This window comes from Centruroides vittatus, unplaced genomic scaffold (genome assembly GCF_030686945.1).
Source record: "Centruroides vittatus isolate TY-2023 unplaced genomic scaffold, ASM3068694v2 scaffold_520, whole genome shotgun sequence".
NCBI classification, from domain to species: domain Eukaryota; kingdom Metazoa; phylum Arthropoda; class Arachnida; order Scorpiones; family Buthidae; genus Centruroides; species Centruroides vittatus.
Window position 1 is genome coordinate 415,007 of NW_027122712.1, and position 19,807 is coordinate 434,813.

At 31.2% G+C, this 19,807-nt stretch overlaps 1 protein-coding gene and 1 long non-coding RNA gene across 3 annotated transcripts in view; one reads left to right on the forward strand and one right to left on the reverse strand.

The window, feature by feature from the left end:
* Positions 1–9: 9 nt before the first annotated feature.
* LOC136989426 (uncharacterized) lies at positions 10–10,292 on the forward strand. The gene is made up of 4 exons (XR_010882915.1): positions 10–58; positions 9,580–9,648; positions 10,079–10,168; positions 10,242–10,292. It is a non-coding gene; the product is annotated as an uncharacterized lncRNA (long non-coding RNA).
* Positions 10,293–11,238: 946 nt separating this feature from the next.
* Positions 11,239–19,807, reverse strand: part of LOC136989387 (myeloid differentiation primary response protein MyD88-A-like) — a 60,728-nt gene continuing 52,159 nt past the window's right edge. Inside the window, exons 3-7 of one of the 2 annotated variants that reach the window (XM_067287506.1) lie at positions 19,400–19,468; positions 19,200–19,280; positions 18,929–19,115; positions 14,405–14,496; positions 11,239–12,274 (exon numbers count right to left, since the gene is read on the reverse strand). In XM_067287506.1, the coding sequence (XP_067143607.1) occupies positions 11,742–12,274; positions 14,405–14,496; positions 18,929–19,115; positions 19,200–19,280; positions 19,400–19,468 (962 nt within the window). In that variant the 3' untranslated portion in view covers positions 11,239–11,741. The remainder of the gene's footprint in view (positions 12,275–14,404; positions 14,497–18,928; positions 19,116–19,199; positions 19,281–19,399; positions 19,469–19,807) is intronic. The other variant, XM_067287505.1, reaches the window with a different exon arrangement.

Genomic DNA, 19,807 nt, shown 5'->3' on the forward strand with positions numbered 1-19,807 from the left:
ACAATTACAGAAAAATTTATTGTAATGACCGTAATTTCATTGGTTATTGATTAGTGACGTGAGTAGTTTCTTTAAAACAGTACTAAACCACGATTATTTTAAATACATTTGTTCCTGGAGAATTGGATTTCTGTCGGAATAAATTAATCTAAAATAAAAGAATATGGATTATTTTATTAAAATTTCAAATATAATAACTTTAAGAAAGCAAAAATATAACAAAATCTGCGAAATTGGAATTTGCAAAGTTACTGTATTTACTGCAAATAATTAGCTTTGTCAAATTATAGGAAAAATGTTGCAAGTTCATAAAACTTTTTTTTAAATTTACGTAAGTTTTAATAATGTTGTTTATATTAAAACAATATTTCATCAAATGAGTTTAATGAAAATTAAAAATTATCGTGACGCAGTGACGTCATAGTTTCATGTAAACAAAATCAACATTGAAAATAGGCGACGATATTGAACTCCATTTTATTATTAAAAAGATGGCGAAAGTAAAAACAATTTCATCATCTAAGCCCAAGTCTTGTCTTTTAGTGATATGTAAAAGAATAGCATTGTTTAATGCAATTTTCGGTATTCCCAATTTTTGCAGCAGTTTGCCTTTCCGAAATGTTTCGAAAACAATGGAATGCTTACTTCAGTTTTATTCTATTATTGTTTTAATATTCGTTGATACGATCAGTATCTTAATTATCTCAGAAGAAAGTAACGATAAAAGGAAATACATTCAACTGTCTACTAAGGTTTTCTTGTTTGCTTATTTCTGTTTCGCATTTTTCTCTACTTTCTTTAGACTCGATTTGCTTTTTAAACGTAGAAAAATATTGAAATTGATTCAAAATTGCTGCGATTTCGAGTTGAAAAGGAAATTCGAGTACGAGCATTGCAAAAAATTTTATGTATTTTGTAACATGATAATCGTATGTCACTTTTTAAGTTATTGTTCTGGTATAGCATTTATTTCTATTCGTAGAAAAGAATTTGGAGAATGGTTCAAACCTGAAATGATTTACATATCTGACGATGCGTGGAGCTATATCAGCTGTATTATGCTTATTTCTTATACCTTATGCGGTATGGTTAGCATTTGCACAAGTTCAAATTGGATTGTGATTTTTGTATATTTTTACTATCTCTGTTTTTCTACTATAATAAGAGATCTAAAGAAAATAAATGAAAATCGAATGTCTTCTAACTTTTCGTTTTTGTTGAATGATTTGAAGTATCAATATGGAATGACATTCAAATTGGTAGAAGCAAATAATCTGTTTTCACCTTGGATTCTTCTTACTGTATTAGCATGTTCAATATATTGTTGTTTTGCACAGTTTTTTGCTATTAAACACTATTATGTAGTCTATTCGATTTACTATTTATACTTTTTTCTCTCTGGTATATTTTCTTTAATGTTAACTTTAATTTTGTGTGTGTATGCACAGAAGATGAAAGATGAGGTAAGTTTTTAAATTCATATTCCTATAGATCTATGAATTTTCAAATTTGTTTTTCTGTTAATTGCACTGAAATGAATTATAAAGATTATCAGAATGTCGTAAAATATTACAATTACAATATACATATCGTACTTAAATTTTATTTTAGTAAATATTGAAAAAATTTTCCTAACTTTCAAAGAAAGTATCAAAAACACATACGAAAATTAGATGACTGCTTTTTTACGTGGTTTATTTATAAATATAAACCATTTATACATGGCTTATATATAAATAAACCGTTTTTCTTAAATTTACATTTAAGAAACACGGTTACAAAATTGCATTTACGATGGGTCAAACGAATAATTATTTAAAAACTATGTTAATTAATTTAATTTTAAGTTATTTTATGGCGGAGTTTCTTTAAACCGATAAATCTTCAAAGAATCATGCGATTAAACTTCTTTATTGAAATTTTAACGATCAATTATAAAATTTATAAAGTAAATAACTTAAAATGAAATTTATTAATATTTTTAAAAATAATTATTCGTTTGATCATAAATGTAAATTAAAAAAAAAACGGTTATGATTATATAGTTATATGGTCTATTATTTTTCTCACAATAAATTATTTTAACAACCTTGAATCAACGATCTTATAGTACCGTAGACATTATTTTAAAATTAACCTGTTTATAAAATTAATTTCTTTATTTAAAAGTTAAAAATAAATCCTCAGCAATCATTCTTATGTCATTTATTTAGACGAATATATTTATTATTCTTATTGTTCTTGATCGAAATAAAATTCAACGTTAGATTTTACTATAAAATAATTGATTTGAATAATTATCTTTACTATAATAATAATCTATAATATTAATTATTCGATATTTAAAATTAATCTTGATTCTTGATAAAATTGATATGGTCGTGAATTTTTTTCCGTTCGTTTTTTTCGCCCTGTGGGCACTACGACAAAAACTGTAAAAAAGGCAAGATATTTTCATTCGAAATATTAAATATTTGTATTTTACTATCAATTATTAAACATGTTAGCGTTATACAGGACATACCCAGAAAATAAATATTTGCAAAGCTTTTGTTAATTGATGAAAATAAGAATCTACAAACGATCCATATAAAATTCTTTGGAAAAACATTTTTCTAATAATCAAATAATTGTCAATCGAGAAATATTTTAAAGGATCCTAAGAAAAATATAACTAAATTTTGTAAATATGAGATCGAATTTTAGTAGAAAAAAATATCTCATCCAGAATTTTAACTAAAAAGATTCTAAAGATATTGACTCTCATTTCTTAGAAAGTATGATGCACGGATCTTAGAAAGTATGATGCATCGAAAAGATTCTAAAGTATTTATTCATATAATAAATGAACATGTTTTTGTAATGCTTTAAAATCCTCTGTAAAGTTGATTCAATATAAGAGATTGTGAAATCTATAATCTTTTATAGAGATAATGCATTCCTAAACTTAACGCTTTTTAAAACGCATTTCTCCCAAAATTCTTGTTATCTGTAAACAATAGCACCGGCAAGATTTATTTCGGGAGGGTTTATAGGTGCACAATGGAATGATTAATTGAAAGAAGTGATTGAAATTATTTATTTATTGTTTAAAAGTTGAATTTATCTCGTATTATATTTGACAGATTTCTTTGTGTATTTATGAGTAAAATACAATTCCCATTATATATTTTCTATTCTATTCCATTCTTCACTACATCTTTATTATTATTTTTATAGGCTACTCATTAAATATTTTAATAAACTTTTATCGCATAAAACATTTACTTCCCTTTTAAAATGTTTTTATAATGCTTCGTGCCAACTTCAACGCGGTTTAATGTGGTTTAAAAAAAACCACGCCCCATTCTACTGTAATATACACTTCAGGTTATATTTGTCTTTTTTTCAGTTGTATTCTAATAATAAATTTCATTCGATATTTATTTCGCAAGATTGGTTATTTCCTATGATGTATGAAGGGACTAAAGAAACAAGGACGCTCTCAGAGTTCGTCCAGAATTATTGTCTAGGCAATAAATTTTATTAAATTCTATTTTCAAGTATAAAATTATTATACTTTGTTACTTAACTGCCGAAATTTGTTAGAAAACATACTTAAGGGGACAGCAGTATCAAATTTCATTCTAGCAGTCGAATTATTAAGTAAAACTTTTTTCTCGAAAATCGAAAACCGTATACAAGGAAATAAAGTATTACGAAAATTTGGAGGTTATTTTGACATTTTACAAGATTTTTATGAGATGAAATTTGCACGAAATCTAGGTAAAATCCAAAATATGGTAGATGCCATTTTTCGTGAAAATTATCTATTTTAAAAATGATTTAAATTAAAAGATCCAATTATTCTATAACACTTCAATATAATTTATTTATCCACAATTCATTTTTAAAACGAAATTCAAGAATAATAGCTCATTTATAATAACGTCGTTTCGTAATCATTCAGTCATTACATAACTACATTACATAAAATGATAAATTACTGTTTTTATCATTTAATTCGATGACAAAAGAAATTTTTATTTTTGAACAGATTTTTATATTAAGTTTTATTATTTAATCAATTCACTTCAGAATTATACATATTTCGTTAATGTGTTAGCTGTAAAATAAAGTTGAAACTTAAAAATAAAATAAAATAAACGTTATAACTGAAATCATAATTTTACTATTTTTTTTTTTTTTTTTTTAATAAAAATCAAAAGACAAGCAAACAATATGAAGTTCTTTTGAAAAATTACACAATCATACTTAATGATATCTTCCTTTAAATTTTTAGTAGTCAAAATTATATTTTATAAATCGTTGTGCCATTACTTTTATGTCTTTCCGCCATGTGGGGAACTAAGGGGCCTTTTTAGCGACCTTTCTACAGTGGCGTAGAGAGAGGGGTGCAAGGGAGTGTATCATGCACCGGGCGCCACTCGCAGAGGGGCGCCCAAATGGTCTCCAAGACAAACTATATGTGTTTCTGGAGGGGGAGAGGGGCGCCAATAAAGTGTCGGGCGCCAGTTATGTTCGCTACGCCACTGCCTTGCTATGGCAGGAGCGCCCGTAAACCGAAGCACTTGGGACACCCCGTGCCCCCTTTTTGTCTCGATTCACCTTTTCCGAATCCCAAAGGGGTCCCAAACAACAGAAAATTCATTGATCGTTTCCATTACTAGTTTCTTTTAATTTACTGAGCTTAAATTTTGGCTTTTTTAAGTAACTCCAATCACACAGGGATACATTAATTGATTATGTAGATTTTATTATTGTATTCGAAAATGCATTTTGGGTTCTATTAATCTCTCTTTACGTGATCTTTGGATTGATATGATTGATTCTCACACAGTGCAGTTTTGTTTTTATAGTTTAAAACCTTTTAATTTCAACCTTTTTTTGAAAAGAGTTTTTCAAACCCAATTTTATATCAGTTTATATATTTCATTTATTTAATTTTTAAATCTTATCAATTGTAACCTACTTTTATCCATGTACAGAATTTTTAATATATCCGGTTTAATTGCTCAGTTTTAATACTAATCCGTGTTAAATAATGAAATACTATCTAAAAAAAGACTGAAGATGGGTTAATTAATTTAATCCTTTGACGACAATTGACGTGAACGTCGCGGTACGTGTACCTCATAAGGAAACTCTTTTCTCCTGCTCCGCCACCAGGCACTACAGGGTTCGAGAGACTATGCCTTAATCATGGGCCTTGGTCTCTTACCCGAAGGTAGTCACTGACTCTTTTCTTTTAGTTGGGGCACCAAAGGCATCTCCTGGGCTGCCATCCGCCCTCTTAGCCCCAACTCACTAACTTGGCATAACTTTTATGTTAGTGCGGTGTTCACCGCATAGATTTGCTCTGTCATGTAAATGATATATTAATGCGGCATGCACCTTTGCCGCGACCGTGGGTTTGCACAGCCTTACCTTAAATGATAATCCCAAGCACTAAATAGGGCACCCTTCCCTACAAGAAGGAAGTACCCAGCCCAATGCGTCCATTGGGCTTATAGATCGAAAAGATCTGAGACTTTGACCATCAATTCCTTTAGTTTCAATAAGTTTCCTTCACTTGCTGCTAGCGTTCGAAGTACTTGTTCAGGCGGCTTGGTCAGCCCCTCGGCGGAAATCCTCTGTAAGAGGACAGTCAAGTACATAGTGTCTCGCGTCACCGCGAGGACACCCACAGAAGCAGCAACCATCTCCTTGTCCAAGAATGGACTTGAAGTGGGGAAACCTCCCGTGTCCGGTCAGTATCTGCGTAAGTAACCTACAACAACTCACTGGGGTAAGGCCAACGTCAGGCACGAAGGCGTGGGTCAACCTACCCACCGTACTCAGAGTCCAGCTCTCTTGCCAACTCCTCATCGACCACTGCAGTAGAGTACCTTTTATGTATGTTGCCGAGGGTTCTACCGTCCTCGTTACAAATGGGCCCCTGGCCCCTGCCTTGGCCAGTTGGTCGGCACGTTCGTTGCCCGGGATCCCGATGTGGCCTCGGACCCACCGCAGGGCAACGTGTCGCTCGTGCCTCGCCCTCAGTACCCTACCTCTGATCTCTCGTACCAACTCGTCCCTGTGATACCCGTCGCTTAATGCCTGAAGCGACGATTGGCTGTCAGAGTAAACCGTGACAGGCTCAGGACCTGGATGTAATAGGATCCACTGGGACGCTCCCGCTAGAGCCACCAGTTCTGCCTGAAACACGGACGCCTCCTCATTCAATCTGACTGATTGAGAGTACGCATGTACCCCACCAGAATAGACACAATACGCAGCACCTACTAAGTCACCGTCTTTAGAGCCGTCGGTGTATATTTCAACACCGATTCCTGTCGGTTCACCGACATCCCAGTCTAGTCCGATCCTATGGGCCGGATGGACTTTCAAAACGTCTGCCAAACGTCTTGGTCTGGCTGGGCACATCTGATTACAATGCTTTGCCTCAATGCCCTCCACAGTTGTCCTGTAGAAGGCCGCCTCTTGGCTGACGACCAGAGGCAACGGGAGCAGTCCGGCCAAGACCAGGGCCGCCTCCGTAGACACAGTTCTGTACGCTCTGGTGATCCGCAGGGCAGCGGGTCTCTGAATCGAGAGCAGCGTCCTGCTCTGACAGACGTTGGCAGATTCCTTCCACCAAATACCACAGGCATAGCAGACAACACGTTCTACACTCATCTTATAGATGGATCGAAGCGCGTGCCCGCTAAGGCCGTAGCCCTGCCTCGCTAGTCTCGATAGTGCTGCTATCGTGAGGTTTGTCGTTTCCCGAACACTCCTCAGATGTGGCGTCCAACATAGTGTCTGGTCGATGATAACACCGAGGTACTTTAGCTCGCTCACCCTTTGGATGGGGTTGCCCCGAATTCGGTATATTGGTCGGTGAGCCAACACCGGTCCGGGCCACCGTCAGGGCCTCCGATTTCTCGGGGCTAAAGGAAAGCTTATTCAGCTCTCCCCAGCGAACGAGTCGTTCTATTGCTTCATTGCCATGGGTCTCCATCTCTTCACGACTGTGACCGGCAACTACTAACAACAGATCGTCAGCATAAACCTGCAGCTGGACTTCGTCCGGTAGGACTTGCCTCAGCGCCGTGTCCGCTAGAACGTTCCAGAGTAATGGTCCGATACAAGATCCTTGGGGACAACCCCTCTCCAGTACCTTCTCTAAACTCATACTGGGTGTGTGGTAAACTACCGCGCGGTCGCTCAGGAAACTCCTGGAAAGCGATACGAGGTTGGTCGGCAGGTTCGCCTTCCGCAGTTCACCCACGATGGATGGCCACCAGACATTGTCGAAAGCCCCCACTACGTCCATCGAAATGAGCGACGTGTGGAGGCCCTGCTGGCGGTTCTGGTAAACCAGATTGACCGCCCGATGTAATGCTCTGCAGGTAGACAAGTCCGGCCGGAACCCATATTGTTGTGGGTGCAACAGCCATCTCCGCTTAAGGTGGTAGTACACCCTGTCATTAAGGATTCTATCAAGAACCTTTTTTTTTTTTTTTTTTTTTTTTTTTTTTTTTTTTTTTTTTTTTTTTTTTTTTAACTCTTTCCGCCCAGTGGGCACTAAGAGGGCCTCTTATAGCAAGCCCATTATGGGTTCGGCCAGGCCCACAATGGGGCGGCCGGGTGGTGAGGGACGGGGACCGACATATCCTGACGAACCACCCCCCGAAAAATTCCTGGGGATTTTTCGACCCGTCCGGATTCGATCCCGGGTCCCCCAGGGCGGCAGGCTGCTAACCTTGACCGCTCGGCCATCCGGCCGCTCATCAAGAACCTTCCCTAGGACTGGTAATAGGCTTATGGGCCTATACGATTTCGGTTCGTTCTTCGGGCGCCTTCCCTTGCGAATGAACACAAGACGCGCCCGCTTCCACTGCACTGGGAAATGACCCAGGAGCAGACACTTCTGATACAGAGCACGGAGCAGGTTAGGACGTTCATGTTGCAGAACTTGTACCATTTCGGCCGTGATTCCGTCATCGCCAGGTGCCTTTTTCTTCCTTAGGTTGCCGATGGTGTGGGCTACCTCAGAGTCAGTTACCGGCTCTGTCGACACGACCTCAAGAACGGGCAACTCCGCATCGCTGCGAAGCCGCCGCTGTTCTTCAGTGTCCTCAGACTGCTCATCGCACGGGAAGTGCGAGCGGAGCAGTACCTCTATCGACTCCTCCTGTGAGGAGGTTAGGGTCCCATCGGGCTTTTTGATGGGCCCCAAGACCGTACTACGTTTGAACTTGCCCACCACTAGCTTGTAGGGTAGACAGAACGGGTTTTCGTCACTAATTTCCTGACAGAAACTGAGCCATGAGGTCTTCTTAGCATCGTTTAACTTGTACTTGTACTCGGCATTGGCCCTCTGGAACTCCAGTTTCCTGGTCGCCCGAAGGTCATTGTCTCTACAGCGTTGGAAACGTCGGCGGAGCGCCCTCGTGCGCTTCCGTAGGACACTCAGCTCCTGGGTCCACCAGGGGACTGACCGGTGGTTGTTGGGCCTACCCTGCACGAGTGTGCGGTCTCCCGCTCCTCTGACTGCATTGGTGAGAGCGGCCACAACTTCTTCCAGATCCTCGACGCTCTCTACTGCTGAGATTTGTGAAACGATGTCGGCCGTCTTTTCGACGAGGCATTTGCTAAATCGATGGCGGTTTCCTTCAGTCAGCTTGTAGTACCTGCTCGGCCACTGGGGCGAGCCGCACCCCACCTCGAAAGAGATGAAGCGGTGGTCACTACAGCTTTCTGCATCGATTGTTTCCCATTGCGAAGTTAGTCTCAGCATTGCCCCACTAACGATGGTAAGGTCGATCCAGCTCTCGCCCGAAGGAGAGGAGAAGGTAGCGATACCGAACGGGTCGTTCAGCACATGCATGCCCCGGTACGTGTACCCTAGTAACCTGCAGACAACTCACGTCATAAAATGTATTGCGTTCCCTGAAACCTGTGTCATTTTGTAAATTTCTTCATTCTTCTTGGCACTCGTTTTGCCGTATGTCCAAATACAAATGTTATATTAAAAAGCGGAGGCATTTTCTCGTATCTCCAAAAAAGACACCCAAATTTCTCCGCGGTAATATAAAAATTATATACATCAGATTAAAATCTTGAAATAACATGCACAGGCATATTCTTAATATCATAACTTAACATTGCGAATATATACAGATTCGCAATGTTAAGTTATAATAAATAGCAATTTTACAACATGTCAAACTTTGAACTCCCCTCATGAAAAATTTGAAAAAGTGGGGATAAGACATAATTTTCAGCCGTCGATTTATCAAATCATAAAATAACTTTGGTCCTTTTGTCGGCAGATTTCGATAATCGGTGAGCTTTGTTCCGAGAAAGATTTATGTTAAAAGCGATAAAAACAACTTTTAAGAAATCCGGTATAGCGAAAAAAGATATGGATCGTGAATACCCCTTATAAATGCCAAAATCTGTTCATTTTTTCTTGTTATAAATTAACAATATCCCTTTTTCAATAAAAATTATACAATTATACTTATTAGAAAATTAATAAGTAATTGTTTACTTTATAAACACTAAGTATACATTTGTTTTTTCCTTTAGGCGAATGAAATATGCCTGGAATTAAGCTTTTTTGAATTAAAAGGACATACTTTACTTTCTCAAAATGAAGTAAGAATTTTTAATTTTATTTGACAATTTTACTTCGTGCTAATGTAAAACCGGAATAATGGTTTGGTTTCATTTGATGAGATACTGCAACACAACACGTAGACAATTAGACAATCTGCCAAGGGAAGGTGTCTCTCCGAAAAACTTTTTGTGGGGAAACTTGCGCTATTTTCCCCCTTTATTTGACATTTTTTAGGTTCGGGAGGTCTCAAAACTAAATTTGTGCAAATTTGCAAAAAACTCGGACGGTCAAATTTGACACGATTTCAATACTTTTCCGTTTCATATACATAAGTTGGGATGGGAAAGTAAAAAGGAGTCGGAGTCGGCGGATTTTTGACGACTCTGACTTCGACTCCACAGCTCTGGAAAATTCAGAAAATTATGCCACTTTAATATAAGTAATTTATTTAATTTTTCAAATTTTCAGATTATTTCGTTCATATCTACTTGTAATTTATTAAGACCTAAAGTGACTGCATCTAAATATTTTGAAATTGATCTTCCATTATTTATAACTGTAAGTATTATATCTATATGCTATTATTTGTATATTATTGAAAAATTTATTCAAACTTTTTTATTTATTTCAGTTATGTAGTACTGTAATAACGTACGTAATAATTCTAATCCAGAACGAATTGTAACGAATTTGACATATGATCAGCTAAACAATCATGCAATGAATGAAGTAATTTATGAAATCTTCCTTAATTCATATTTATTGTTTTTTGCCTCTTAAATTTTATGAATATATAATTATGATCGTTTATATTAGTGCAAAATAAAGTAATATTTTGAGGATTTAATCCATTTTGTTTTAATAAATATCAAACTATCATGCTTGTAGTTTGAAAGGGGAGAGAGAAAATAACCATCTCAACCTCCATCTCATTTTATTTTATCTGGATCAAACAAACTATACACAGTTTAATGAAAATACATTTATGAACAATAGTTATTAGTAACATTCAGAAGTGAATTTTACTTGAAGTAAATTTTTAAAGTAATCTTAACAAACAAAAATTATGTTCTGAACATACTCAATGTACTTCAAAACTGAATAGATTTCTGACTAAAATAATAATTAATAAACCTAACTAAGAACGAGTAAGATTCATTGTCGACCACACTGGAGATATGACAGATGACTCCTCCTATATCTCTACCCTGTCGGCCTTTAAGAACCAAAATTTAATAGCATTAATGCCCTTTACACACAAGCTACAGTGCCAAATTTGATGATATAATTCTTTTATTACAAGAATATCTTTATTACACTGATGATAACTGTTTATAACGAATCACAACACATTTTTAATAATAATATTTCTGTAATTTTAATCACAGCAATATTTTTTTATTTTAAATATTGTAGAAATAGAAATGTCAATTCTCATTAAATATTAAAATATGAGAATGTTAATTAGAAAGAAAGAATCACAAAATTACAAAAGTTCTAGTTTCTAAAACAAATTGTAAAATTATTTATTTATCATGATGATAATATACATCTTATATTTGTTTACAAAAATATTTACATTAAACAGATTTATATAATTTTATTCTATAAAAGTATAAAATTCTGCTTAAAAATTTGATAAAATTATGTAATATTTAAAAACTTTATTATACAGCTACATATTGTATTGAAAATTATTATGTATTCTTTCTCTAATAAAGCCATAAAATTTTTAGATGATTTATAAAAAATTTAAATGTTTTTCTTCTTACAAAACAACAAAATGTTAAATTGAAACATTTAAAAATGCTTGCATTTAATGGCTATATAAATGTATATTTTATAAATATATTTGTAAAATGTTATTATAAACTATGTAAACCATATATTAACAATTTAACAGTTTAGTTGAAATGTATAAGTTTTATAAATTCTTTTACATAACATTTTCATATAAGGAATGTCATTCCAATATTTACAATTAAAAATATTAAAAATGTTTTCATATAAAAATCTTTAATATGAAATATATGATTTTATAATGTTCATTAACATTAATTTAATGTTTAACAAGCATTATATATAAAGTTTGGCAATTAGTGAAATTAAAAGTCGTTTGATCTATGTTGTTTTAAACCATTTGCTCTACAATATCACTAGAAACTAGATGAGAATCACTCTGACTATGAAAGCCACTGGAAGTGTTTCCAGAATTACTATGAGATGACGACGAACTAAATATTTCAGAAAATTTTGTTAACCATCTACGCCTGTGAACTGGAGAAACACTTTTAGAAACGGTATTAGTTGCTGAAGAAATTGAAAGAGATGATGTGGACGCTGCCAGAGAGGATGAAGTTGTAGTGCTTGGTTGTGGACTCATACTTCTTGATCTACTTCGATTAGGTAGAGTCAACATTGGAAGACTCTGATGAGTGAAATTTGGATAGCATGTCTGAGAAGCCAAATATAAAGGGTGGCAGAATGTAGGAGATGGCAATGCAATGTTGTCATTAAGTGTTCCTTTGATTGAAATCAATAGTTTCTTCCAAATCCAATCATAAACATCAGGCTTAGTAAAATCAACTTTGGAAACATATTTCAATAATGTAGGCATAGGACAAGGCTTGTACATCAATGGTATCAATTTACGTTGACGTTGAGCTAAACAAACAAAATTTTACAAATTGAAATATATACAGTAAGTATAGCTTATATTATTATTAACAAAAAAACAAAAATGTCAATAACTTTATCTGTGATTTAGCTTAATACAGAATGGTTTAAAATCTTAATAAATATTCTTTAAAAAAATTCAAGTATTTTGTTTACATATTTAAAATTTTAGATTCTTCTCCAATTTAAAAAGAATTGCATTCTATGTGTGCATCGTGTGTTTATTTTACAATATAAGCTTGGGTCTGGCTTGTGTGCAGTGTTTCTTGCTCTTGAGTATTTATTACTAGTATTATTTCTTGCTTTCATTCTAATTTTCATATGAAACATGAGAAATTTGAAGTTGGAATAAGAACTGACTAAAATCAGTTTTCCTGTTAAAGATGTAAAGTAAAAAAAATTTAGCTGATTACTCTTTACTAAGTTTATAATCAACTATCTAAAAGCAATTTCATTTATAAACAAATGTCCCTCACACTCATAGAAAGTGTATGTGTGTGAGGAGTCGTTGTTGTCAGACACTTTGCATGTTAGTGCACTTTGACCAATTACGTTAAGCCTTAAATTAATTAAGAATTAAATAATAACAACAAAAATCAAAGTAATATTGAGCAGTTAAGGACACAGTACATATATGAAACTATTTCTATAGAGAATAATGGAAAATATAAGTAAATAAAATGGGAAATAATAAGATTTCAGTGAAAAATAGAAAAAAAAAATATATTAAGAAATTCTTTAATATAAATGTTGCTGTACAGTAGATAATATTACGAATTTGTAACATTAACCAAAATAATATAAAAATTTTGCATGTTGAAAAAGATATGTATAAAAGAAAATTCAAAGAACATATAGAAATAAGAAATCAAAAAAATAATAATTTAATTAATCACTCGAAAGGTATGGAAATTGATTACCGAAGGTACAATTTAATAAATGGCGCTAAAATAAGTTAATACGTAATAAGGAATTCATCATGTGATTATTATTGTAATAAAATTAAACCCGGTATAAGTGAACTAATAGTGTCGTTATTTTTTAATAATTTTGTGAAGTTTGTTAAAATATTTTATGCATCGTGAATGCATTATACCTATACATTTGTTTGTCAGCTTTAACCATTTGCTGTTTTTAGAGTGTTTATTATACATGTGTACATCTGTGGAGAAAATATTTTTTACTTTGTGAGTATGAGTGTTGTTTGCAATGTTTATTTAAAATTATGATATATACATTACATTATGATACCATACATTATGATATATACAAAAGTTGTAATTTTAGGATACCAATCAAGGGGAGGAAGGTTTGCCCTCCCACCTATTTAAATATAATGTTGTAATTTACACCAACATATATTGTAAGTCCCCCCTTTTTCAAACTAGTTATTGTCATACATTGATGTCGTGTTTTAAAATGACTTTTGTTCATTTGTTCTAGCACTAAGGAGGGGTTGGAACAAATTAGACCAACCCGAAATGCATATGATGTAGTTCTAAATAAAATCAATTTGCAAACCATATTGCTGTGAGATTAGTCTACCAAAAGTTTTTTGGATTACAGAGACTAAATTCGTAATATTATATATTAAAAAATCTGATTTTATTTTAAGGAAAAAATGTTTAAGGTGCATTTCCCATAAACTTTTGTAATCCTCTGATTTAATTTTAAAATTCAAAAGAATTATAAACTATTTCTGATAATTTTTGCCTTCATTGGCTTCTATTTCTGAAATAATTGAAAATTTGAAATAATCATTTAAATTTAATGTTAAGAAAATGTTGAATTGCATGTTCCAGAATAACAAATTCTAAAAGATTACTCTATATTCTTAATCTTTAAATTGAAACCTGAAGATTTAACATTTATCAAAAACAGCTTTTTAAAAGTAAATCTTAATATAAAAAATAATCCAAATACTGTACATTGATATAATTTTTTCTAAAGTAAATACAATTAATAGTAGTATAATTTATACACTTTATTTGCACTTATGATTATTTATGACATTCTTTCAGAGTAACTAATATATAACGTTGAAAATTAACTTTTATTTAAGATAATAACTGAACATTCATCAAACATAGGACTCAACTTACAAAATGAATTACTTACAAACTGCTAATCCAGTTGCATATCTTGTTTGAAATTTACATTCTGCACTGTTTAAAAATTCAGGAGAAAGGATAATCAACATTCTACTGCATCTAATAAAAACAAGAAATTCTAATGATTAAAGAACTTTTTTTAAATTTTTACTAAATACCAAATATTAATTAGAATTAAATTAAAAAGTTAGTAAAATAAAATGTTTACATTGACAAGCAGTGTTCAAAACTATATTTATATTCAGAGATTGTAAATTGTCTAAATATATATTTTTCCTTTATGTCATATTTTATTTATTTAGTATCAGAATTAGAATACCCATTTTCAGATGTAAAATATTTTCAAATTTTTGTTACTATGTCATTATTAATAGTATACTTTAACCAAACATCTTTTTAATTTAAACCTTTCCAAAGGTTTAAATTAAAAAGATGTTTGGTTAATAAAAATAAAATTGTATAATGTTTTCAACATTTATAAAATTTTATTTTTATAATAATCTTTATCAAGAGTCTGGTCTTCCCTTTTTTAATGCTTAAAAATAGATAATAATGCCAGATGTTATTTGTTTTCTACTTGCTGCATATTTCTGATTGTGCAGTACTTTAATTATTATGTGTCTTGTAGGTTCAACAGCTAGGTATACGTAATTTCTATCAAATATTTCATTGTATAGAATTTTCAACACAGTATTATCAATATTTGAAAAAAATAAAAAATAGGAAATTTGAAATTAACTCGTCCCCAAATTTCAAAAATAAATAAATAAACAAAATAAAAATAAACTGTTTAAATATTAGGGCTAGGAACTTTTCATTAAAAATTAAATAATTAACTAAATTAGTTAATTAGATTATAGAATTTGATCTGAAGTTAGTGGTTTGACCATCAACTTGTGCTAATATTAATAATTAAAGATTAATTTTGAATTTAATTAATTAATTTTACCTAGATCTCTGATCAGTCTTCACTATAAGATTTATATATTAAGAAATGGCAACCTAACTGCTTACTTTTAGGCCAAATTATATAATTTAATAATCTAATTAAATGCATAGTTAGAACCAATAAATAATCCAGTTGTCTGGGTCAAGTTAATGAAAAATTCAAACTATAGTTTGTATGTAAAAAAAAAAAATGATGACGACAAACTAAACACTGATGATCTAATAATGGTATTCCATTAAAAAATTAACTTTTTCTATGAAATACTACTAAAAAAAATAATTTTTTCTACCCAATGAAAGCCACAGAAATACAAAATTTATATTATGCTTTTAATTAAAAAGAAAAATTATAATCAAAATATTAAATAAACTGTTATTTACAAGAAATGGTCAAATTAATAGTGATTTCACATTTTTCATATATTTTCTCTATACTTTTTATTTTGTTTCTATTCAATTTAGATAGCATCCTGGACATAAAAAAGCATTTTATAATCTGCTTTATTTTGATTAAATAATTAAAAGGACTAGAGAATTGTAAGTTACATATTTTATAGCATTTATAGAATTATAGAAAGGATGAACATAATGTAATCTATTGGATAGTTAAGTATGACAATCTGAATATTGAATATAAATAAGCATATGTTTTCATCAGTTTCATGCCCTTCTAATAAAGTTATTAAAAAATCTTTGTTTTCAAACAAAGATTGAAAATAACATACTAATATAACAACAAGCTTTTGTGAAAATTCCACAAATCTAAGAATCTTACATGAACAATATGAAGATGATGCATTTCATAAACATTAACTTTTAAAATTTTTATTGGCTTTTCTAAATTACTTTAAATAATCAAAACTGTGGTGAGTAAAAAAGTTCATGAATGAAGTAGAATTTCAGTTTAGAGCATGACAATTATAAATGCATTTAATGGTGCTTGCCAAAAGATTCATTCTCTCTCTCTCTTTTCCAATCTAACAATAAGAAATAATCACTATAAACTTTTATGTTATGATTACAGAATGACCACATTTGAATATCCTTAATTTTAAATGTTTCTTAGAAGAAAATAAAACTCACTCAAAATTTTTTTGCTGCTTTAATTGATAAGCAGAACTCAAATGGGATTTATAAAAATCAGTATATTTCTACCTGTATTCTTTTGATAGCACCTAATGATTACATCTAATACTATCAGGTCAGTCCATAAGTTCGTGTGCATTTTTATGACCTTGAGAAAAATCTTGTTTTGCTGTTTAAAATGTCAGTCTAATGTGATAATTTTTACATCGAAGTGTTAAATTGGATCTCATTCATATAATACTGTTCAGAATTGTGAACATTTCAGTTGTTTACTTTCGTTAAAATGGAAGTAACCGACGAATATAAAAGACACGTTTTATACTTTTTATTTTTAAGTGGTGAGAATGCTACAAATGCAGCCAAAAAAATAAATACTGTACATAATCAAATCGTAATTAGTTCAAGGACTGCGCAGAAGTGGTTTGAAAGATTTAGAAACAATGATTTTAGTGTGGAGGATAAGGCTCGGACCAGAAGATCCGTCGACTTCGACGACGGATCTTCCGGTCCGAGCCTTATCCTCCACACTAAAATCATTGTTTCTAAATCTTTCAAACCACTTCTGCGCAGTCCTTGAACTAATTACGATTTGATTATGTACAGTATTTATTTTTTTGGCTGCATTTGTAGCATTCTCACCACTTAAAAATAAAAAGTATAAAACGTGTCTTTTATATTCGTCGGTTACTTCCATTTTAACGAAAGTAAACAACTGAAATGTTCACAATTCTGAACAGTATTATATGAATGAGATCCAATTTAACACTTCGATGTAAAAATTATCACATTAGACTGACATTTTAAACAGCAAAACAAGATTTTTCTCAAGGTCATAAAAATGCGCATGAACTTATGGACTGACCTGATAGATTACTCAGAATTTAATTAGTACCATTAATACAGCAATCATTATTCAAGAATGTCTAGGTATACTTTTCATTTAATAGTAGGATCACTAAAAATGATCTGATTATCATAAATATCATAAATACAACTAATTCAATCAAGTACTACAACTAATCCAATAATTAACAAATGATGGCAGCCTAACTGCCTACTTCCTGTCAAATTACTTAGTAATTATTTTAATAATTAATTAATAGCACAATCAAGGAATACAGCTGTTCCTTTGAGATCTGATTACCATGTCTTTCGTAAGACCACATCATATAAAACTTGACAATAACCAAAATATTTTCACTCTTACTACAACATCTGCAATAGATTACTTTAAAAAATAATTAAAATCATGGACATTCAAGTGAGGCATCCTTTATATTTAACTCTAAAGTAAAGCATTTTAATTTAATAAAGTTCAAAATGATAAATGTCAATTAATCAAATTTTCTCTGAAACAATTTATGGATTAATTCTATTTTTTTAATCTCCATAAACAATTACATTTTTATATGATAGGAAAATACAATGGCCCTAGATTTAAAATAGAGCAAATAATGATAAACAAGATAGAGATTATGTATTCATTTTAATTTAAACAGTATTTCCAAAATTACCATTAAAACAACAAATTTCATAATGTTTACACAAAATCAGCTTCAATCACTGGATAATATATATTTAACAAGTAGTTAAAATTTTTTCATTATTATATTAAATTGAGTAACATTTTCATATATACATGCATGTATGAAAATAATGCACTATAATTTTTATTATATTTTTTAAAAATAATCCTTGACTTGATAATGCTAAAAAACTCAATAATTATTTATGGATTTTTTTCATTTCCAATTTAAATCAAAACTACATGTCTCCTAATTTATCTTTTATAAAGGTTGATCCATCCAATTTTTTTGACTTTTGAGATACCATTATTTTAATGTTTTATTATGATTTCAATATTCAATGATATTTATGAGGATAAAGTTTTTCACAACAACAAAACAGTTATCTGAAATATGTAATCATATAATTTTTTTCTTTTTTTTTTAACCTTCAAGTATTCTTGCAATGCAGAATGTACAGCTCCAATTGGTTGTAACATTCACAACCAATTAGAGCTGTCTTTATAATTGTTTGAAATTACTTAATTAATTAATAAAAGATTTAAAAATACTTTGTTAACCTGAAAAATGGCACATTATTTTTTGCATCAATTAAAGATCAAAAGCAGTGAAAATATCAAACTGTGTATTATAAAAGTATATTAAATCAAATATCTGCTAAACTTCTATAGTACAAACAATACAGTAACTAAAGTAAGAAAATATATAGAGAGAAAAAAATGTAAGCAAATCAAAGGAAAAAAAACTCTTATCCTGTACCAAAACCTTATGTACTAAAATAAAACCCAATTCAAAGTCCTGAATTATTCATTTTTTTAAATATGCATCATATTTATTAAAGGTCTGTCAATGCAATTTGGACAATTTTATATAAAAGTGAAATATGATGATAATAGAATTTGTTTCTTATAATTGCTGTTCTAACTTAAATAATTATATATTTAACTTAATAACTTAAAAATTTTATAAACCTTTCTTCAATTATCCGTACAAGTGCTTCATATATATCAACACCAGCCAAAAGATTACGTTCTCTGATACACAATTTTATTCCAATTTCAGGACTTTCTAAGTATTCAGCTAGTTTATAAACAAAATCTGAATCTTCTTCAGCAAAACAGACATAAGCATCAAAATATGCCACTTCAGCTCCATTGGCTGCAAATTAAAAATTATTATACATTTATATTATCATTAATAATACAATAAACTATTTATAAGCAAAATATCATAAAATATTACTGCTTTGGCGAATATAAACATCATCTCTTGTTAAAACATCCTCATCTTCATACTCTGTTATATATCTTGAACCTGAAGATACTAAAATCAAAAATCAATCAATTTGATTATTACTTAATATAAGCTAACTTAATTAATATGAAGTTAATGTATACTACTTATTTAATATTTTTTGAATTTAAAATTAAAAATATACTAACCTTCAGCTACTTGGACTGGTGCTTCAAGTGATCTTTGTTTCCTCATCACAAAAGATTTTACATCACGTTCTAATAAAGTAAAATTAGATAATAAATTTACACAAGTTTGTTTAACAAACTAAAAAAAAATTAATCTAAATTAAAATACTTTTTCAATACACATCCTTGATCTCAACGAAATCTACTAATTTGTTTAATTTTTAAACATTTATTCATAATATAAAATTTTCATCTGGTGTTATTTGTAGTAGTCTTTAACAACAGCTAGCATTTAATTGAAATAAGAAATTTTAACAATTTAAACTACTAGTGCTATACTGCTAGCAAATGATGATTAATCACTATACACTATAAATGTATATCATTCAGACACTTATTCATCAGATGTGCAATATAAAAGAAAAAAAT